Consider the following 23,920-nt stretch of genomic DNA (forward strand, 5'->3'; position numbering starts at 1 on the left):
AAGGATATATTCTTGAAAGTAATTTAGTTTGTCTGTTTCTGTTGCTCATGTCAGGACCTATTTACTTCACCTGCAGGAGTAATCTGACTTCAGTTATTTCCACACTTTGGGTTGAAATTCCATCAAAAGACAAAAGCACAGATGTGTCTACTACAACTTGCACCTCAAACTTTGTCACAGGCTCAATAAAGCAGTGTGTGGATGTGTTCAGCTTTCAAAGAGTAAATATTTATTTCTTTGAGATCAAATGTTTCAAATTTTCTTCCTAAATTAGGAAGAATATATTTACAGAATAGCTAATTAAACCAAGATATACTCATAAAACTTCCTCTTACTGATGAGGATTGATTAGTTCTATTCTGGAAGATTAAAAAGACATGATCGTTATTTTGGGGTTCTTATTCCCAAGAAAAATAAAACATTTTGCTTTTTTTTTTTACCTTCAGTGGAAACATTATCCTTTAATTTAAAATACAGATTCTTACTTTCTCATTGCAGTAGCTTAAATATATAATCTGATCGATTACTGGTTCCAAACAGTATTTGTGTCACTGAGAAACACATTTCTGTGACGTTTTCTTAGTCATGTGTGCACAGAATCTCTTGCTTCTCATAATTCTGGAGTCTCTGCAGACAAATTACCTGCCTTTCATCTTTCTCCTGGGAGGGGGGTGGGGTGGGGGGGTAGATTACTAGAGGGAAAAAAAGGCTTAGTAAGAGTGTTTATGTAATAGAATTGGAATGTGAGACAAAGGTAACAATTTCAGGAAGAAAGACTTTTAAAAGAGCAGAATGCAAAAGGAAGATGAGAAGATAAGTTATGCCTCCTTTTACATTTACCTTTAAACTTTCTCTCCTGCTTTGTAAAAAGCTTTACTTGTTGTTGAATAAAATGTACCATTTATTAAATGTACTATTGTTACTATTAACCTTGTGATGGATAAACAAGTCTTAGGGAAGAATTTTAATTTGGCTGGAGAAGAAGGAGGGGAACGTAGTAATCTGTTTTTCCTTCGTTTTGAAGCCATGTCAGGAAGTAATGCTCAAGTAAATTAGAGAAGCGTGAAAATATGGCACAGGATCTAGTTCCTCTTCCTTGATGCAAGCAGAACCAGCCTTCCTATCAGACATGATTATATAAGGAATTTAATAATAAAATAGAGCAGAATCTGCCTGCATGATACCCAAAAGATCTGGGACCTTTACTTCACCAGTTTCAGGGACTGTGAGGTCTTCTGAGTAAAAGTTTCAGGACATTTCAGAATTTTCAGTTTCTCCCCCCTCCCCAATATTTTCAGCATTTTAGAACATTTGCTCACAGAGGCTGTTCGGGACAGAGGGAGAGACTGACCTGGTTTTTGGTGTCCTGTGGGTGGAAAGCTGCTTCATCAAAATCTTGCAGGAAAATCTTAGAAGTTTGATATGCTCAAGTGCACAGTTAAGTCTGATGGAGGCTGATATTGCTGTAGGAAGTGGGTAGTACTGGGTGCTTTAAACTGGAGAGAATTGAACCTGAGGTCCAGTATCTGTCCTAACCACAAGGCTGAGTAGCAGCCTGACTGAGATGCTGCTATGGTGGCTGAAGCTGATTCATCTGTGCTGCCGAGAATGGAGTGTCACGGGGTAAAAAGGAAAGCAGGTAAAAGAGAGCCTAGTCCACCGGTTGGAGTGCCCTGGTAAGGGACACCACTGAAATGCCATTTTGTATGCATTTATATTAGATCATTGCTACACAAAATAAAAACCAGTCCTGAAAGCAGAGGCTACAACCCCGACCTTTTGCTGAAGCTGCATCTGAAATAAGCAAACTAATTAGATAGAATGATTTCCATCACTGTTGATTTCTTAACAACTGTGTTATCTGAAATCTTAAACAAATGCTATAAATATATGTAAATATATGTATAAACATGTATGAATATAGAAGTAGTAATTTCCTAACCAGTATTGCCTGCTAAACCATTAAGGCTTCAGTGGTTAAAACAGGAGACAACCTAACCACTCTGTGCTTTATATTGCTGTAACTACTCCAAGTTTTCTTGATAAAACACTTGCCAGGACCCTGTGGTTGGCTTATATCTCAGAACTATATTGCTAGTTACTTGTATTATTTGGTGATGTTTCATTTTGACTGTCAGGTTCCAGCATCCCGTCCTTCTGTGATTCATTTTTGCTAAAAGAATTCACCAACACCTCCTCCAAAGTTACTTAAAATCACTTGCCTGAATTATCAAGAAATGCAGTACCACAATATCACAGGACTTCCCAAATTCTCTTTCTTCAAATACTACGTCCTGAAGTTTCTTTAATACTGTTCCCAGAAAGTGACGCATGATTCTTTATTAATTATGAAAGATGTTAACTTAATGACTGCACTAAAAATGTGTTTTTCTCTTCTCACCATAGCTTGAAGGAAATATCATTGCCAAGGCACTATCTCTAACATTGATCTCGTACTAGTAGTGTACATGTAACCTTTTCATGACTGATTCTTTAAAGCTTAGCCAAATGGGTTTTTTTAACATGTGAATGCAGATCTGATTTCATTTCAATAGACTACATCTTTAATTGCATGAATATTGTAGACATTTAAGGTTAAATATTAATTTCAGTAAAAATGAAGACAAAAACTCTCTGGCTGTAGGGTGGCCGGCATTTTGCTCTGTTTATGCACAATTTTATTGCTGATATGCACATTGAGCTTTTTTTTTTCCTTTTTTTTTTTTTCCTTCCCGAGTGTAATAATCTGAATAATACTACACTGGAAGTAACCTGCTTTTGTGAGTTTGATGGATAGGTTATCTCAGTGTCAGGAAGTACGAGGGAATATTCCAGTGTTAGCTTCAGATACATTCTCCTGGTATCATCAAGAGCCTGTCTGGAGAAAAACCTTGTGTTTGTAGAGACGGTAAGTGGAGCAGTTCATATTCTTAGTTATGTTGTGCCCTCTGGCAAGCCTGCCAGGAGAGTGCTGTGCTTGTTTTGTGAAGAGAAACCTCTTCCACATTCCAGCTTGAGCATATCTATTGTTTTCAGACATAAACAGATGTGTTCCTTACCTAAGGGAAGCTCTCAAAAATATGGAAGTAAACCAGAAGAAACTGATGTGAAACCACAACAGTATTTGACCTGTCTGCATACATTAATAATCCCAACTTTAGCTGAAGGCAGAGGTCTGTTGTATTCATTTTTATTTATTTGCTTGGTTTCTGCCCTGCAGTATGTAAGAACAATAAAGGATACAAGAATTAACTTCATCTTTCTAATTTTAATTAGGATTTTGCTAAAAACATACATGTTTATTATGTCATTCTTAGTCGTTAAATGCAGGATAATTCAGATTTGCTTAACAAGAGCTGGGAAAGGGAGGGTAAACATATTCTTTTTTCTGCCAAACCACACTCTATGGGATTAATTATTAATTAAATAATTCAAACCACACGGTATGGCAAAAAGTGATGGAAGGATTCAAGAAATGGAGATTAACTTTATTTTTACATCTTATAAATTCCAAAGTATTCAATTTTAAAATGAAAGTGCAAATAGCATCTCACGTCTGTAAAACTCAGTGAGACATAACTTAAAATATGAGACTAGAGCTAGAATTACCTGCAAAAAAGCATAATTAGTGGCTGAAAATCCTTTTACTCAGAGACAGAAGAATTTAATCAGTCTCACTGTAAAGTTTAATTTTTTCATAGAGCAAACAAGATTTCCTGTAGAAATTCTTGAGAAGTATAGTTATCATGATAGACTGCTATCTTTGTTCTTTATTTGTTATTTCTGAATGCACATCATATTAGAACCTTGGTTTCCATGCTACTGCAGTGTGATTCATATCTTGTGGTTAAAAAGACTGGCTTTTGTTTCCAAAATTTCTGCTGTGAGAAAACGTCTGCTGAAATGTAGATAGTTTGTGGTGTGTGGATGAAATATGCATTCTTTATAACCTCCTCCAGTAAGAATAGACTCATCACGAGACATGTGACAACACTGTTCACTCAGTTACAGTCAAGTTGGCACATTATCTACTAACTGTATGATCAAACATTTTTTTCCATTTAGAATGAAAGTTTTCGTGTGATATTTACACATGTATGGTTTGCATAATTTTGAGGTTGTAGATGTATAAATTACTTTTGTTGCAGGACAGACTATTTCTGTCGCTCAAGATGATACAATCAAAATTATTGTTCCATAAAATATAATAATTTCTATTACATAGAGCAAAGGCTCCTTACAATACCAAGGAACACTTGTTCAACTGGAAATCCAGCTTTAAGTCCTAAGAGCAGAGTTTTTCTTATTTGGCTACAGTTTATTGGGCTGTGATGGGAACTATCTAACATGTTCCAACATGAGTACTCATTGACAGGAGCTACATATTGATGCTGGCATCTCCCAAGCTTCCAAATAGAGTTCATATGTCTAGACGAGAAATCCATGCTTTTGCATCCCTAAGCTTCTCTACCCCCTTTTTCAGCCGAAGGACAACTCCCAGAAGGAGCAGAAGACGCCCAACCTTTCTGTTACATGTTCCGTGTCTATCTAGCAGCCGCCTTACCCTCCTCAATACTTGATGGCTTGTGCAATTCTCTTAGATAAGAAATGCAACCTCTTTCTCACCAGTTTGGACCCCCACCTCCTGTTTCCAATCTCAAAGCAGCCCAGGCCTGCACCACTTGCAAATTGTCTGGAAGTGCACCCACACCATTTGGGGAGGGACAGAAGCAGCTCTTCCTTGTTCTGTACATACATAACAATACATTGTTTCCTTTGCAACAGGTAGAATTAGTACCACAGTTCAACACTATCTTTATGGAGAAATGGTATTACTGTTCACGTTACAGGATGGTGAATACAGATGTGCTTCCTGGGATCCCTCTGCGGCCAAGACAACGCTGTCATTGTGCTTTGTAAAGCAGAGGGGAACTAGAATGCCAACAAAATTTTGCTGTGAGGAATATTCATAGAAGCATAGAATCGTTTAGGTTGGAAAAGACCTTTAAGATCATCAACTCCAACTGTAAACCTAACATTGCAAAGTCTAACACCAAACCATGTCCCCCCCAAACCCTAATATTTTGAGATGGACAAGCAGCTCGTGAGGATTTTGAAATTCAGGCTGCCTTAATTGGGTCACTGTATATTTACATATCTTCAGCAACTTAAAAATGTTTGTATTTAGCGCAAACATAGGTAATGAAATCATAAATACACTGTTGTCTAGCATTTTTAGCAGTCATGTGAGGAAGAATTTTAAAAAGACAGAACTCATGGCTTTTTGTGTGTCTGTCACACTGTGATATCATCAGCTGCCCAAACAGACTCTATTACGTTCTCAGTCAAGGGCTTTGCCAGACTTTTGGATGAATCAAAAATACCTCCAAAATGCTTTTCTTCTCTATTTCAGTACTAATTTTGAGTTGCCAGAAAAATTTTGTCTAACAATTTCTATCACATAAGGAAAAGGTTACATTTCAGTCCTGTTTTCAGTGCATAAACGGTGCAGTACACCACTGACAGATCTACAGATAAAACTACTCTTCAATTTATTTTTTTTTTACTTGTCATGTCAGCAGGCAAATGTGGATGAAAAGGGGAGAATGCACTACCCGTTCACCCACAAAAAGTGCAAGCACCATGTAGGAGTTTGCACCACTGTTTTCTGCGTAACACATTTTATAGAGAAAGATGAGCCTCCAGCTTTCACCGTGGTTAAGAGGTACTGCTGGAGTGCACTCATCCTGCTAGAAATCCACACTGCAGTGTGCTGAAAGGGACTGCTACTCTGCCAAAGTGAAAACCAGGAACTCGTTAGAGAATGCCAGCATCACTAAAATACTTCTTACTGATAGTTTTCTTCTTCTGTGTACACAGAGTCTTCGCAGTGTTCATTGCTTCCTCTAAATTATTGATACTTTATTTTAACAGCACAGCTATAAATGGATTGCCTGGCTGTCACATGACAGGGTAGACAGCACAATCAATTGCTTTAAGGTTATAATTTGTTCCAATGAAATCTGAGTGTTGTGGTTCTGCTGATACGCTTCAATGCAATAGGGAAAGAACCAGGTATGCAGACTGGTAATGAGGAGAGGGTGATGTTTTCTTCTCTGAAGTCGTTATAGTCTGCAAAAATCTGACAGAGTTTTCTGGCATTACAGGCTTTTATTGTTTGTAGCTATTTAAGCTGTATAATAGATATTAAGCTATTTAGTTTAGTTATTTAAGCAAAAGGCATGTGACAATGAAGAAATGTGTTCCTTGCATAATGAAAGTGAAAAGAAAGACAGGAGAAAAGCAAAATTTTTTGTTTAAAGACCATTATCTTCCTGCTACAAATTCTTCATTAGAAAACCAGCTGGCAGATGCTTAACTGTCTCTAAGGGTAAATACGTCTCTGCAGCCTTGAACAGGACAGTAACAAGATGAGCAATTTACAGGAGATTGTGGTAGTCCCAGTCAGTAGCAGCCAGTACTGTATAAATCAACCCTTCTGCTGTGTCTGTGCATTTTCCAAGTTTAAACAATACAAAAGTAGATCTCTGTGAAACCCATCCTTGTATTTAGGGCTCCCTTAAAATTCTTCATGTGATCTAGCCTGACTGAATTCTCAGAAGAAAATAAATAGTGTGCTAGCTCCTAGCACAGTTACAAATTTCCCTGTGTATAAGTATTCCCCAGCTCACTAAGGCCAGTATTTCATCTGCTTTGTTAGGTATCCCAAGCAACTCCACTGCAATTGTCAAGAAGAGAGAGATAATGCTGCAATGTTTGCAACAGACTTCACTCTAGAAAACGAATTACTCACTCAGTCAATGTACATACATCATTTCCTACTCAGCCTTCTCTTTTTCCTGTTTCTTTAGCCTCACAAATTTAACAAATTTCACAGATCCTCTTCACAACCGTCTTCAGGGTACTCATACGCACATGCTCTTTCTACTCCATATACCATATAAAATACAACTTAAATTAATTTTTCCCCCAGTATCATGTTAGTGCTTTGCAACACAGGAAAAAGTTACACTTCTTTCACAAGAAAAGAGAAAAATAGAGTAGCTGAAAATAGCCCTTTAATCATATTTAAATAAGTTTTTTAAATCAATGTTACACATTGGGGATAACACATAATATGCTCACTTGTCCACAGGAAAGCTCAACTTCCTTTCTTAATTATTAAAATTAAACTGCAAACTGCATTCTAGATTTTAGAGAATATGGGAAATAAAAATATGTGCTCATATATCCTGGCTGGTTCTTCAAAACATGTGAAAGTATTCCCACAGCTAAGTAGTTAATGTAACAGGTGTCTTACCTCGTCCTAAACTGATTTTTCTCTGTGGCTGCTTCCTACTACTGAAAAGCAGAAATATGTGTTATGTTTGGTAAGCAGCACAGTATTCAAAGACTGATGAATTCAGCTATGATCCTAAGAAAGATTATTTCATCATTTGTTACAACTTTCCCCAGTGCTTTTTTGCCATGATTTTCTCTGTTTTTCTTTGGATTTCTTTCTTTTTTACAGTTTGAAATGGAGCTTGCTTTTGCACAGTTGGTAGGAGTATCATATATGTTTTCTTGATATTAGCCAGCACTAAAAGGATGCTTTTGGTATGATATGCTCGAAGAAAGCAATCAGGGAGTGAAGTGGGTGTTCCCTGTTCTCTGACATTTTAATAAGCTGAGCTAAACTTTACAATCATATATTCCTGTTACCTCAATGGGATTGCTCTTGCATGGAAATGATCAGATGTTCTTAAGAGGGAGCCTCCCTTGGATAGGGAACTGGCAGCCTGATCAGCAGAACATAAGCTCTCTCTATATGCAACTGTGACCTCATTCAAAGCCCTTTATGGAACTTACGGCATTGGTGACATTTTGAGAAATCATGTTTCCTTGATTGTCTCTCATTTTTATACACAACTGCTAACAGTCTGGTTATTAATTTATTTATTTTTTTTTTGGTAGACATAGGGGAAGTTGTGGAGGAAAATGATTCATTTAGTTGCTCTGTGTGGGTGTGTGAGCCTATGGATTTAAAAAGCCACAGGAGTACAGAAATATACAGTGGGAGGAGAAATTGCACTGAAGATTTTGTTAGCTTTGGAAGCAACCGGTGTATTTTCAGATCTACGTTTCTCCATTTGGCTGTATCAGTGAGAATGCTGTATTAGAATGAAAACACGATTTTTCAGTCGTGGTTGAATTTCCGTCATTTTTATCTGATTAACAAATATAGTAACATCTTGTCTATCAAGTGGTTTAACATCTCTGTGGTATAAATGTCAAGAAATGGCGGAAATTTTCACTTCTGAGATGATATGCCTGAGTATTTAACTCTGCCAAAAAAGGTAAGGGTACAGCCCCTGTCTAGATGAGGTGGATGAATGGATCTGGAGGGTGAGCCTTAAAGCATTACTAGGCTGCTTTGGCCTGAAATGTACCCAGGCAAATGCATGCTGCGCAACGGCGGGGGCTGGATAAAAGGGAAAGGTGTGTGTTGCGAGGGTGTCAGCCACCCTTTTACGGACTTTTTAGAGTCTACCAAGGATGCCAAACTGAAATGCCAATACCAAAACAAAAATGCTTTGCTGCAGTACAGCAGACCTCAGTGTCAACGCCACAGCACTGAATGCAGCCCTGCCTTAAAAGACTAATGTTTTCTGCTCGCTGTACATCCATTCAAGTATAAATTTTAAATTAACAATAATAACCATCCTGCTCCCTTCCCCCAATCACTGCTCACGTGTTTTTATAAACATAGCTTCAAAAAGGGAAATTTTAGAGACAAATACTGCTCTTGCCAAGTCTGGCTAAACTGGGAGCAATGGAAGCTATTCCGGATTCCTGGCTCTGCCAAGTTCTCCCTCACCAAGCTGAGGAAATCCCCAGCAGAGGGAGCTTGCCTGGGTGCTAGGGGAGAGGAACCAGATTTCTGAACTATAAAGGATTCTGGCTGCAGGAGACATCTCACAAACATCAGCCAAGGGTCATTTCTTCCCTCTGTGAGGTGTAAACAGCCTCCTAACTTTCACCAGGGACCACAGTGGCTTTTAGCGCAAGATAAATCTGACAACTTGAAAGCAGCAAAAAGCTCCACTCTCTGAATCCTTTGACCTGGTTCTTACGCTGTAATGTCCCAAAGCAAAATTCATTATTTCTTTGCCACTAATAAGCGTTTACACTTCAAAGGTAGCTTGGAGGCCCTTCAGCCTGGTCAGAAGCTATGTATTTTGAGAACAGCTGAACCAGACTGACTCTCCACACTTGCCCTTTGTTTTAATTTTTGTTTCTTGTATATGGAAGCCACAGACTTGTAGTCTAACAAAAATAGAAATACCACCTTCTCTTTTTGTCAGACAGGTGGGCTTCTGAGATGAATGCAATACAAATGTGCAGGAGAACGTTAACGTGTTAATGTTCAGTGTCTGCTGATGAGTGTAGTAGGTGTTTCCATGAGAAGCTGACCACAGAAAACATGAGCGCTCGTTTGGTTAAAAGGCTAACACTAAAACCAGAGGCTAAGCTGAAGAAAAAAGTCGAAGGCAAGAGGGTGTAGAACTTGCTCTTGTTAAAGGCCAAAGGAGTCTTACAGACTTGTTTGGTAGGTCATAGTTACATGTGCATCACTGTACAATGTGGCGGGGTGGGGAAAAAAAACCCCAAACCGATGTGGTCACAGTCTGGTGCCTCAGGTCAAAGGGTCTCTAACAGACATTTAGGAGCTCACAATTAAAAGCAGGCCAGGCTCTGTAAATTTTCAGTGCTTGCAATTAGGGAATATATAAGGTCATGTTTTCAATTTGCAATTTTTTCCTTGCAGTCTGGCATTGCTGATGATATTTAAGTAATGGCTCTTTGAATAATTTACTTATCATGCTCAGATTTGGCTCAAGACTTCTTTTGTATTTGTATACATTCAGAGTCGCCCATGTCTAGAGTTTGTTAATTACAGCTTTTGAATCTGTCCACCTCAGCCTTGCAGAGATCCTTTTATTTAAAATAACAGTAGGAACATAATAAACAACAAGAGGAAAATAATCAAACACAACTGCCTTTAAGCTGATCCACATCATGTTATACTGGCTACCCCATCAAAATAAAAAACACTTAGAAAAGAGTGATACTTTTATGGCAGTGAAAACCAAATGAGTTCAACTTCTTATTGGAAAGATCAATCGAGTTGCATCATGTTGCTGCCTTAATCCCATTAGGGCTTAAGGAACATTAGTTTATTCACAGCCTTCTTTCATCTAACGCTATACAAAGCCTTATCTTAAATAATAATTCAGAGTCGCTTTAATATGGTAGATCCCAGTTCCATGTTTCTCACTCACACTGAAAAATGGTGAACTTTAAGAACTGACAGGTTAACATTCATATTTCTAGCACATTAAAAATAACTTTTTTTCTACTTGTCATGTAATTAATAATGTATTAATAATCTCAGTTGCTGTCTTTACTAAGAGAGATGTGTTTTTAGCTTACTTGCATGCTAAAGCTTTGGGAAATGATATTTAGTTCTGTTCGGCCATGTTCCTAGCAATGCTGCTTGTGGTTCACCCTTTTCACAGGAGCCTTGTATTTTAGCTTTTCCATATTGTTATCAACATGGAATTTTTCTCAGTCCCCAGAAGACTTGGTTTTAAGCCACTTGTTTCTAGTTTGTTTCAAACCTTTGCCCACAGTATCATTCTGTGCCATACAGAGCAGCTATTCACCAGACGGCAGATGCATAAAGTGTTCTTCATTTGGCTCCTTTCCTCAAAGTTACTGATTTCTACGCCAAACTAATTTCTAATTTTTGGACTTCATAGCTGCTGATTGTGCTGTTTCCTCGGGGCAGTTGTTACTGGAAACAGTCCCAGACATCAGTGACTACCGTCACAAAACTTTTGAAAAAGTCTCTATATATTCTCTTTCTCATGTATTTTTCCTGGAACCTCCAAGGCTGAGCAACAAACCTGAGTCGCAGTAGGCAGCTGTGGAACCCTGAATGCACTGCAGAGCTGAAGTGTCACTTTCATAATCTACGAAAGCTACATTTCAACTGTTGCTTTTACATCCCAAATAACATTCTTTTAGGATTTTTTTCCCAGACATTATACATATATGATGATGATGCAGGTATATTCCATGGGAATTAATTTTGCTTGTTGATCCTATTACGCCTCTTGGCATATTTTTTTTCAGAAGATGAAAACATGCATAAAACTACATCACGTGGAGTGGCAAAGTTACTCCATAGCTGAGGTGTCTTACAGCTGACAGTTTGAGGGCTGTCTCTAGTTTTATGAGTTATAGAACTGAAATGCATGAAGAAAGGACTACTTAGTGTAAAACGATACACACTATTGAGTCTAGATGACAAGCTTCATAGTGCAGGAAAAGATACCGGTAGTGTTATGCTGCATTTGTATATACCGATTATAATATTGCCTTCAATTGCATCCTTAGGTGCTGTCTTATTCTATAGCACTCTGTTTATTCTGACCTCTCCAGAATTATGTAAGAAAAAAGATTTAAGGTTTCTCAGACTACTGTAAATCCTATATTTTTCACTTTTTTACTTTAAGCAAAATTTTATTATACTTTTGTATCAATAATGGTAGATGCAGCAGAAGCATCTTCAGTAGTTTACAAAAGTACATTGAAGCAACGTTAAGACTGTTATCTGTTTTCTAGACTTTGTCTTCTCCCTCATTCTTCTTTAGGCCTATCAAAAACCTCTTTTTCTACCTACCTTACACCCTACAGCAGATGTTTTGCTGTTCCTTTTCCGGAGAAAGAAGAGAATATAAAAGCAACTGATCCTCAGGAGCACAATCTGATCCCTTTAAGGGCTTACTTTAAGCCTCCCATCTGAGGATTTTGTGGGAAAGCACCTGAGTGGAGTGAATACTGATTTGCAGGGAGCTGCTTTCTCTGGAGAAGTGATGGTTACAGTAAGATGCTGGGGAGCTGGTCATCCCTCCCACTGTTCCAGCCACAGGAGCAACACGGAAGCACAAAATAAAAGCCAGAATATCATATTTGACAATATTTACATAACGAAAAGCACACACAGAAGCCCTAGAGGTGATTTACATACAAACCTCTGCTGAGTAAATCATTAAGTAATCCCTGAAATAACGATCGAGGTACAGGTTGTCAAAACAAGCATTGTTCATTTTCCTTTCTGCATTTCAATTCATTTTACAGGAGATACTCTTCCTGTATTAAGTGTATTTTAGAGTATGTCAGATATCTTATTTTTTTATCTGCTGTAACATCTATCTGGCAACTCTACCATACATTAGCATAGAGTTGGATTCTCTAATCTATAATCAGCCCTTCCCGTTCCTAACTGCTACAGTCAAATCAAGTTTGTTTAGTTTATGTGCTGGCTATTCTGCTTTAGGGCCTAGCTTCCTCAGTGCTAATGGGGTGGTTACATCTGTCCAGTCTTCTTACTGCCAGCCCTGTGAGATTAACTATATCCAGTCATTTTAGACACAGATGAGGATAGAGAGTATACCACTTTATATTGTTTCTTATCAACAGAGGAAGAATGCTCTTAGGTGATGGTTAAAGAAATGTTTTACACGTTCCCTGGCATGACATACAAGTTAAAAGACACATTGATTGAGACATTGCATCTGCTAGTGAAACTCCTGAGAGTCTTCTGAAAGCCATGCCTGTTTAGGAAAGTATAGGTCCAAATGTGGCTATTTTTTTTTTTAATTATTTTTCTTTTTCCCAAAGGTCAATGAGCATACGATCAGTATTCCTGAATGGAGGTGCTGTCATCATTCAGAGCATTGGAAGGGTCTCCTGCAAAGGAAATAGGGTAACGTTTTAGATAATAAAAGCCATTAAATATAGAGAGGCCTTAGCCATCGGTTTTCATTTTGCATACCAGCTTCTTTGGTGCAAGTGTTCAGGTCAGGGTCAGCTGACATACAGGGATTTTCATATCTAGATTTGAATGTGCAAAAAAAGAAAAAAAAAAAAAGAGAGAAATAAGAGGCCTTCCCTGAACCACTTAAGCTATAGTAGAATTTTTTTCAAAGTTAGGAAAAGGCTGTGATTACAACGTAAGTGTTTATTGCTCACTTTTTATTTTGTACACACCAGCCACAGATACGTGTTGAATTTCTTGTGAAACTAGCGGACTGCAACATATTTGTTATTGTTGTTAGCCATTTTATTACGTTAAAGGGAAAAGGGAAGTAAACCTGAACTGAGTGGACTTGTCAGCACTGCCAGTGTATTTCTGTGTGGATTCTGTGTGAAAACGGACAAGGAAATTCTGAGAATAAAGAAGTCTGACAAGCCCAGGAAACATTTTACCTCATTGCTCTTCCTCTTTTTTTTTTAAAAAAATCTGCTTGGTTTCCCTTGTTTTTGGTAAAAATAATAAAATGAGCAAATGTATCAAGTTGAATGAAGGAATGACTATAGTCACACTCTTCCTGAGCCCCTCACCCCCCCCACCCCCCCCAAGCGCCCCTTTTCCACTTGTTTGATGCTACATTCTCTTTAGATGAAATACTGAAGTATTATGATGGATACTAAATTTTCCCTTTGAACAAGAGGTAATTCCCCAGCATGTTGGAAGCTTTTGCTTCTTTTGCTTTAATCCTTAAGAGAGCTGACACCCTTATGCAGCATACCAACCACGCTGGCCCTAGGACTATATTCTTGTTCATGCCTTCATTCAGCATCTTCTCAACTGTCTAATGTAAAGAGGAGTCCATCTTTCTGCTGCTCTATCTGGAAAAAACTTTAAGCTCTGTATTTCCCCTGCATGTTAGATTTAGTGTCCATTGCTACAAAGGCAGTAAGAGGAGAGACAGCTAGTGTCTTTTTTGGAGATGTGGTTGAACTCGGTCACACTGCCTAGTCAACTCAAAAGGTCTGCATAGGTTTCTTCTCTTGTGAGCTGTGAGACTCCAGAAGGTTTCCTCAAAATAGGAGGCAGTATGAGTCAAATGTATTTTTCAAATGTCAGTTCAGCAAGTTGCATAACCATGAAAACCATACAAATGGGTTTCAATTTTCTGCAGAATAACTCACACACATACACACACAACTATATGATTACATCATGACACAAAATCCTGAAATGTTTAGGTCTGTTCACAACTCTTGTATTTTCTATTGTATAAGACAAAGAAAGCATTTTAAAAAAAAAAAGCAAGCAAATACTGCAAAAGGTGCACTGGAATACAAAATATCCCTTCATTGCTAATAATCCAAAGTACTATGGCTACTTAACATAGGTAGCAAATTTTGTTATTGATTTTTGAGATAGTCTACTGGAACTGATCTTTTAGAGTAGAGGAGGAGATGAGACTTTCAACTTAAGGGAATTAAGAGAAACTTTTAAGAAAAGAAATCCAGAATCAAAAGATATTGTGAATGTATCTCAATAGTAGTAGCTAAACTCCAAAATAAATGGCTAATGATGTGGCATATGATAAAAATGCAAATACTGATCCTTCTGATTAAGAAAGGTTTTAGAAGTATATTTATACATGTAAGATCTTTCTATCTTTTAAATAAAAGGGTAGTTGCTTTTTCACAGGAGATTTGTCAATACACTCAGAAGTTATCTTGGGTTTAAAAAAAAGATTAACAGACCTACTGATACTTAGTATTTTTATATACTACATACCAGCTATAGACATAGCCTTCAGCATTAGAGTAAAAATATCTATGAGCTGTCTTCCTTCCTCCATGTCCCTCCCAGAAAACATTATTACTCAGAAATTTTAACAAGTGAGAAGAGAATAAGGAACTGTTTGAACATTTTAATTTTCAAGTCATTGATAACTTTTTTAATTAAAATATTTCTGAAATTTCACCTGAGCATTTAGTATGTACAGAGTGCAGTTGATACTGTGCTGTGCTGTGGTGTCTTGCAAAAGGAAAAAAAAATGCATCTGTGTTTTGTAAATACATTTTTAGTGCCTGGAATATTCTCTTGCACAAACAGTTTTGTGTCATGCCATGTGCTGACACCTTTCAAATCTTGCTTGAAGTAGTTTATAGCTTTGTCTAAATTGGGTTATTCACACGTGATTTATATGATGACCCATTACTCTCTGTATATACAGGACTGTGTAACAATTTTTAGGTTTAGCACCGCCGTATAAAGCATCAAGCTTATTATGCCCAAAAGAATTAAATTATGCTGAGGCAATCTGGTTAGTTGTGTCCAAAGGAAGACACAACCATAATAAGCTAAAAGCTTGAAGTGAACATTGCTAACAGTAATACATTGTAATCAAAGAAAAATATTTGCTTAATTATTTTCATTAAATCTATTTTCCCTCTTATTTGGTCCATTTGCTGTTCTTGTAAAAATCTTATTTGACTTCCAGATGATCCAAAGCATAAAGGTTGATTGAGCTTTCCAACTTTATTTCACTGTTTATATACACAATGCACAATCTTGTGTTCACAACCTGTATCAGAAATTCTGGTTTTGTTGGATTTCTTTCAAAATATTAAATTATAGGCATCTTAATTTAAATTTTCTTGAAACATCCAGGTCTGGGTATGAACTGTGATACAAAAATTAAATAGCACCTACTCATTACAGTCTGGCAATCTTAAACCAGTCATGAATGGAAGCTGGTTGATATTTCATTAGTGTTTTTTTTAGTTGAAGCAAATGGACATCCAGGTGCCTCATGATGGCCTGCTAAACACCAAAGAAGAAAGAAGGCTCCTGAAGCAGTGATGCAATATGCCAAGCAAATCAATAGATTCCTGCAGAAGCAAGTTGTTCAAAATGAGCACCTTGCCTTCACACGGCAGTAGTGCAGTGATGTCTCATGGGCAGCCTTCACAGCATAGCAAAATACAATTTGATAAGCATTTTCATCTCAGCACAGTTTCGCATATTTATTCCTGCATAAGTCTTAATTCCTCTTAAGAGGAATGATCCTATCAACATAAAGGGGTCATAAGGATTGCTGCATGATCAGATTAACCTCTCTTCTACTTCCCTGCCTCCAAGCTTTAGATCAGTTCTGCCTGATTTTGGAAACAGTTTGTGTGCTGTTTCCAGGCTACTCTTCCCATTTTATTGTTATGATACAATATTTATTTATTACTATCTATTGCTTTATTTGTTTATATTAATATTTATTGGCCCATTCCTACCATATGACTCTGAGAATGACACACCAGCACTGTATTTTAGGATTTTTCTATCCTTCATTTTTGTAACTTTCTTTGTAACTAGCTAGTTGTGCCATACATATAACATGGATTTACACTGATAATAATAACAATAATAATAATAATAATATATTTCCTTCTTCACAAACTGAGGTGAATGCACACTTGTTAATAACAGGGCTGTTCACAGTATGCATGCTGAAATCTCAGAGCAATTGGAGTTTTACCTTAAGACTAAGGCTATATGGGTTTATGAATCTTAGCCCACTTCTATAGAAGTTTTTAAATGCTTTGTATGGTGGTTGATAGGGTAGGTGTGGATTTCATGTTGTGGTTGCCCTCCGAAGTTGCTTACGACAGCCCATAAAATCCCATGCTTTCTCACTGCTTCTGTTCAGCTTGAAACACCTAATTCCTGGAGATCCTGTGGGGAGAACTGAGAGGGGAGGTTGGCTTTGTTTCCTTCCAAGGTGAAAATACGGAATGAAAGCAAATAGGCATGACTTAGGGTTTTGCTTGGTCAGGATTTGTGCAGTATGCCTATGGTTCAAGAAGTATTTATTAGCTCTTTAAATTAGTGTTATTATTATTATCCATATGCTTGCTTGCAGCATAACCACTTAATAGCAACAGTTCCTTAGAAATAACATTTCCCTGGGAACTCCTCTCCTGATTTGCATAACAATAGCTCTTCAGGAGCAATTTGGCAACTGGATATCAATAAATTGCTACTGGGTTTTGGGTTTTTTATTACCTATGTTGTGTATTAATTGTGTTATTTGTATTTGTAATATGGTATGTTAAGGAATGTAAGGTATTCTGCATTTGTTAGATTTCAGGCAGGTTGTTTGGTTTAATTCTGACTTTTCAAAACTCAACTTAACAGGATAATTCAAATTTATTTATTAATTATTATGCAGAGTATAAGCTGATGCCTATTTATTTCAGCCTGATAGTTTCAAATGAAATAGATAACACATAGAAAGCGTGCCTGAGAGTCTATTCAAAATCTGAGCCTGAATTGTGTTGGATTCATTGTGCGTAGTACTTTATAAACCCATAGCAAAAAGAAAATTTGTATACATTTTGAGTAGAGCTGGATCCAAGTAGTTTATTTATTGTGTATATGAGGTTCAGTTATTTCAGCAAATCCGCTGAGCGCTAATCCTGACTTTATTTCAACTGACACTGGAGGGAAAAAAAAAGTTTGCAGTGCTTTTTAAAGTGTTTACTCCAAAGGCTGGAAAACTTAACTGATGCCTTAATGAAGAAATTGTCTTTTGGAAAAGATACCTGGAGATAAGGAAGTGCTCATTTTTTCTAACAAGTATGAATTATTGCTGTTTCAGTTCAATCTAAGTCAATGATTTTTCTGATTATCGCTCACTTTCTTTTTCCCCCCTCTAGAAAAAAATAATCAGTCTGCATTATAATAGGTCTCAACTTGCACACTACACCTGTAATTTTCCATTGTGTGAGAGTCACAGTAAGTAAAACTGCATGTAAGCATTGACATAAGAACTATTAAAAAATAAAAGCATTTAATTACACCTAATACCACTTTCCATATATTTAAGTTAGACACCTTAAGCATTCATTCTTGAAGAATACGGTTTAATTTCATGAAGAAAGCAATTAAAGAGGATATGTCTACTCTTGGATGTTTTGCTTGTTTTGCTCTTGTTGCTTTTTTCCCTATGCCTTCAAAATAACCAAAGTTGTGTGTGATTTCATGAATCTGTCTTTGTGCAGTGTACAGCTGCAGAAGAAACAAAACACATTTTGATGCAAGGCCGTGGAGATACTTTCAATTACTAATATGTTTAGCTTTGTATTTCTGCCTGCCTCTTGAACAGCTAAGAGTTCGATAAAAGAAAGCAACAAAGGAAGAGTTAAAAAAGTGAGTAAGAAAGGTAAAATAATATTACTGGTACAATCTCCCCATACCTATTCAAGGCTATAGAGAAATATGCTTGCACATTGGGTATACTGGGATAAGAATGCTTGGGAGGAATACAGCATTAAACAGTGATCCTTGGATCAGGGGAAGCCCAAAATCTCAAGAATCAAACAAGAGGAAGTTTGAAAAGAAAGGAGAAGCTATCAAAAATGTGCCGTTGATATCTCTTCAAAACAACAAGGTGGGTTTTTTTTTGTTTTCTTTTCAGTGATGAGATTAACTTACAAAGAGGATTTATTGATTTATTACTTTTCCTAAAGGCTTTTTACCTCACAAAAAGTAATACAACTTAGTCTGTTTCTAAAGACCTCTGTCAGCACAAACATGCTGTGACAAGTTCCCCCAAGAAAAGTCCTGTAGGGTCCAAATCCCAGCTGAAATTCCTGAGTGAGCCATGCTGAATGTTTGAGACTGTTACCTGATTGCTGGTTGGAGTGACTGGATTGCAGAATACTGATTTGAAAGGTACAAAAGCCTGAGGATCTGTACATCTGGCAGTACAGGTGGCTGCTCATCAAACCAAAGAGCACTACTATGTTTTTTTTCTGAATCCTATCACTCCTTAGAAAAGTGTGATGAACTTTCATCATTGATTAGCTTCTGTTAACTCTATATTCAGTAGTCTCTCTTCCTGAATCGCATTTAGGTTACTGAGCTGCAGTAGTTTGTTACTGATCCTGCAGTTAGCTATCCCAATGCACAGCACACACTGACTTTCCTTCCTATTGGTATTTCTTCTTCCAGTGTAAACTGGAGTATAGGAAATAAGGGAAAAGGAAGAGAGAAGATTAGATTCAATTGCAGCTCACCTCATCCTGCCGTAGGATGCAGCCAGCATCCACCTTGACCCAGGCTCAGGGATCAACAGCACCTGCAGTTTGGATGAACCATTAATTTCAAAAGAAGCCCTTGCAAAACAGCATGCTGCTCAGAGTTGATGAGGAGAGCTACTTCTTCTGTTAAATTGGAGTGATTTCTGGGATTAAGATAGGCTGGATATTAGATAAGCCACACGGAAGCCATAGTTTTCTAGAAATTAATATGTTTTTACTTCCTATATCACCATTGCAATGGTTTCAGTTACAAGAGAAGACAGGAATAGTGTCACCAGCTTGCTGTCCTGATTATTTCTTGAACAACAAGCTTGAAAAGGACTGATTTGTTTCCATCTGTGTGGCTCTCTACATCTGTTAAGCTAAATAGATTGAAGGGATTGAAATATTACCAGACTAAACACTGTGATTTCTGTGCTTTTTATAGATGGAAATGACCCAGCTACTAAAAAATGATGTTTTATTTCATAAAGAAGACATAGGTGAGTCAGAATATGGAGTACTGTTCAAAGATTATTCATAGAATCACAGAATGGTTTAGGTTAGGAGGGACCTTAAAGAACATCTAGTTCCACCCCCCTGCCATGGGCAGGGACACCTTCCACTAGACCAGGTTGCTCAAAGCCCCATCCAGCCTGGCCTTGGACACTTCCAGGGATGGGGCAACCACAACTCCTCTGGAAAACCTCTTCCAGTGTCTCACCACTCTCATAATGAAGAATTTCTTCCTTATATCTAAGCTAGGTTTACCTTCTTTCAGTTTAAAGCTGTTTCCCCTTGTCCTATCACTACAAGTCACTGTAAAAAGTTCCTTTCGTGCTTTCTTGTAGGCCCCCTTTCCTTTAGGTACTGGAAGGCTCCAGAATGTGTCCCCAGAGCCTTCTTTTCTCCAGGCTGAACATTCCCAAATCTGCCAGCCTGTCTCCACAGGAGAGATGCTCCATCCCTCTGATCATCTTCATGGTCCTCCTCTGTTATACTGTAAGTTATGTCATTCTTATAAATTACTTCTGAAAACATGTAATAGCTCTGCTGTTTGGATGCATGCAAATATAGTATCAGTGTGATAGAGGATCAATTAAATGAGCACAGTATTATCAGACATTACCAATATTGACTGTTCTTACATCATGTGAATTCCAAGGAACTCCATTAAATGCCTAGCATTAACAAAAGGATTTCAACAGCAAGAAGGATACCATATTCTGTCCTTTCCCTCACCCATGACATGCTGTGGCTTAAACCAGAACAATTTGTTCATTTGTAGAAAATTCTGCTTTAAGTCTGCATATAGCTTGATGTTAGAAATTAGTGGTTTTCTGACTGTATATTAGGCATATATAAATCTTTGTAGGATAGTTTGATGCATCTATATACATATCTGTCTCATGCAGCTTGCACTGCTTAGGGACTGCAGTTGTAATAGAATTGGAGAGGATCATGGTAGGTTGTTCTAGGCATCACAAGCCTAAGCATAGATAGCATCATCACCAAGCTTCATGTCATTAATCATGTTATGATAGCAACTATTCAGCTGCTTATGTGTAGACTGTACATAGATGCTGAAGAAACAAACTCAGCAAAGTCAGAGCATGGATAACCATAGCAGAAATATTATGGCACAAACATACCTGAAATGTTTGTACTTAATTTTTTTTTTCATCTAATAAAAGCAGTTCAGGTGACCCACACCCATGATTTTAAGGTAAGTATATTTCCAGCCATCAGGAATGGTAACATTTTAGGCCAAAACCCCTAAACTGGCAGTTTTCTTTGTTCTGCTCTGCCTACGACAGAAAAACTTGAGATGAAGGGCAAAAAACCCACTGAACTGTGTTTCTTCCATCTGTGTAGCTACAAAGGGAAGGAAAACAAGGGGGAAAACGTACAAGGTAACTACCAGGTTCTGCCCTGATCAAGATAACTGCCTCATTGTGTCCATTACAAATGTTGTTGTGACTTTAGTTCAAGCTTTGGCCTTAAACAATAAAGACCATGAAATACATATTTGCTACATATTGAGAATGTTATGGGAATGACCTAAGTATTTTATACAAGGGTGGCAATACATCTTGAACAAACATTATCTAGCCATAACATTCTGAAACATAGACTGCTGAAACAATTGTGCCCGGGGAGAGGTTCCTACAGGAAGACTAATATCCCAAAGTAAATCTTTTTTTCAGGTCTCCTTTTAGAAAGGCTTTCTTTTTTCAGTTTACTGCAGAAGGACTCTGTGGTGGGGGAGGTGGAGGTTTCCCCGTGTATGCCCTTCCCTGAGGGCTTCACTGAGGAAGAATTACTGTAAATTGACCAAATTCTCTGCTGAGCTAAAAGGCCACCAGAAGACTCTATGGGAACAAGCTGAATATTACTCCCCTATCTTTCCCTTCCTTTGTCCATTTTTTTGGACTGGCTGATCCTAGGACATGGACATAAAAGGCAACTTCTACCTATGAAATTAAGTAGAGCCTAGATGTTGGCAATGACCCATATACAGCAGCTCAGACGTACACACACTCTTAAATTTGAAGGATTCCTTGTATGGCTCTCTGACACTGTAACTACTTCCATGGAAAACTCTAAGAAACGTATTTTTAATGTAACAATATATTAATTGCTAGATTTGACAGTGACTTTCCTAAATGAACTATTAGGAAATAATAGCTTCCATGGCTCTGTGAGCTACTAGTGGAACGCTGTCATTTTTTCTTTTGTCTCTTCAGGGGTTTTTTATGTCTTCTTTTTGGTTACAAGTTTCTCCTCAGCCATTGCCAGTTTTCTTTTCAATAAACACCTATTTTAACTATTGACTTATTGCTGTTTTCAGATTTCCTTATCTTTGTGCTTACTCTCTTTCCTTTTCATCATTTTTATCTTCCTGTTCAATTCTGGTTGCATTTCTAGGAATGCACTGCATGAATCCCACTTTTAGAGAGTAAGACTTTAAAAGGTCTGTGACTGACAAAATGCTACAAGAATTTTTTGTTATTAAACATCTCAAGATTGTATAGAGATGCTTAATTACTTTTAGCAGATAACAAATGCATGATTGCACCAAAAACAACATGGTGTTTTCTTATTACTTGGCATGAACAAGACTATTTGCCATATTTTCTGATTTGATGAAATTAGGGAATTGGATGAAACAAACTCATTGCACATTATTACAACTATTTGTAATTTTAGTAGGGATAGTAGGAATGTTTGATAGTAAACAGAAAAAATAAAATGTAACAGAGTTGTTGCATTTCATTCAATAACATAACTTCAATAACTGAAGTAACCTTCAGCTGTAACTCCTGATTCTTTGAGGGTGGAGGTAGTAACAAGATCATAAATTAGTTCTTTCATCTTTGGAAACATGCTTAAAACAAATCACACCAGTCTTGATGAATTATACACACCACAGGCCATGGTAAGCCAAGCCTGAAGGTCAGCTGAAAGGTTCAGATAGAATAACTCGCAGTTATTTGTTTCTTTCTTAACATAGATGAGACCATCTCACCCAATTTCTGTGCTTATTTTTTGGTTTCTTTCCAAATGCCACTCTACATCAAAATATTGTTATGTGTTCCTTGAAAGGATTTTCAACTACTTTTGAAGGACAAGCTATCATGCCACCCTATACTAGAGAAACCTCATCTTTAATTTTGTAATCTGAAAGAGCCCAGATCCAAACTTTTCAAGTGTTGAATCAGGGAATTCTTATAAGAGAAAACCTGGATGAAAAAATCATGCTTGCTGGAGTCTTTCTGCCTCTAGGACATGTCTTTTAGTAAGCCCTCCTTATGAAAGAAACTGCAAACTGTCTCTCAATATATGCCTTCAGAAATAAACCAGCAATATTTTATACCTCTGAAATGAGCAACTTTTAATCTCAGGCAGATAGACCAGATAGCAGTTCCATTGACTATTTAGGAGAAATGATAAACTTCTAAATCTTCGTGGTATCTTGGTGATGCAATCTATTGTAGCTATAGAGATGCAGTAAGAATATTTATCTGAAAACACTGAAGAAACAGTTCTGAACACTATTGTGCTGAGATCATTGGAATTGCTAAGAGCACTAACAGTCATAAAAACTGGCACCGTGCAGGTTTGAAGCTGTTTTTATGTACTGTTTTCTAGAAGATTAAAGACATGCACTGAAAATAAGCACTTCTTTTTGAAAGATCTTTTATTACAAAGAATGCCCATGATAGCTTTTTTCCACTCCAATATTTTATTTATCAGGGATTTTACAATGTTACATATGTAATATAGAATACAAATTATAAATAAGGCAAATTCTCTTAGAAGAAAGATAAGAACAGCTTTTTTCTCTGGATAGATAGATTTCTAATCGAGTATCTTCAATGATACTAGTGTAAACAGAAAAATAAAGAACATTCTGAACTGCAAAAGGACACTCTAGACATCGGTGTGTTTTTTTGTATGTCGATAATATACAAACATTTCAGAGACAGCTTCTGCATAGCTGAGATTGTTAAACCCTTACTTTTCAGACAGCACCTGAGGCTCTACATTGAAGCTGATGCTACATAGCTAGTTGTGAAAATTAACAGGTAAGTTACCATAATTGAGGAGCTAAACATTTATCTTGCATGCAGGGCACATTGATTAGAAGGTTTTCAGAAGACTCATTACCAGCAAGTGTTAATATTTACTCTGTGGGCCAGACTGAATTTGGAGAACTGGAGATAATGGGACTATAAAGATGATATGTAGCTAGCAACAGTTGTGGCTTGCTTAGAGATACATGTAAACACAGTCCGCTTAGGACACTTAACAGGATAAATGTGGAAAAAAAAGAAAGGATAAGGCAAACAATATGTCAAATGTTTTGTGGGCAGTTTTCAGTACATGCATGTTCTCCTATACTGCTCAGAAGAAATAACAGGCCATGACTATTATTTGTAGAATAAAAGTGTTTGAGTGTTTCCCG

General features: G+C 37.3%; 1 protein-coding gene across 4 annotated transcripts in view; it reads left to right on the plus strand.

Moving 5' to 3' along the window:
* LOC308062352 (uncharacterized protein) overlaps window positions 1-20,855 on the plus strand; it is a gene marked incomplete at both ends in the record, with an annotated part of 85,072 nt that extends 64,217 nt beyond the window's left edge. For 3 of the 4 annotated variants that reach the window (XM_080383720.1, XM_080383719.1, XM_080383717.1), the window contains 5 exons: window positions 12,751-12,835; window positions 17,587-17,665; window positions 18,036-18,079; window positions 19,400-19,454; window positions 19,819-20,039. In XM_080383720.1, coding sequence (XP_080239846.1) covers window positions 12,755-12,835; window positions 17,587-17,665; window positions 18,036-18,079; window positions 19,400-19,454; window positions 19,819-20,039 — 480 coding nt within the window. Of the gene's footprint in view, window positions 1-1,572; window positions 1,677-12,750; window positions 12,836-17,586; window positions 17,666-18,035; window positions 18,080-19,399; window positions 19,455-19,818; window positions 20,040-20,768 lie in introns of those variants that run through there. The other variant, XM_080383718.1, reaches the window with a different exon arrangement.
* Window positions 20,856-23,920: the final 3,065 nt, after the last annotated feature.

Source organism: Falco punctatus, assembly GCF_963210335.1.
Source record: "Falco punctatus genome assembly, chromosome: 4".
Lineage (NCBI taxonomy): Eukaryota > Metazoa > Chordata > Aves > Falconiformes > Falconidae > Falco > Falco punctatus.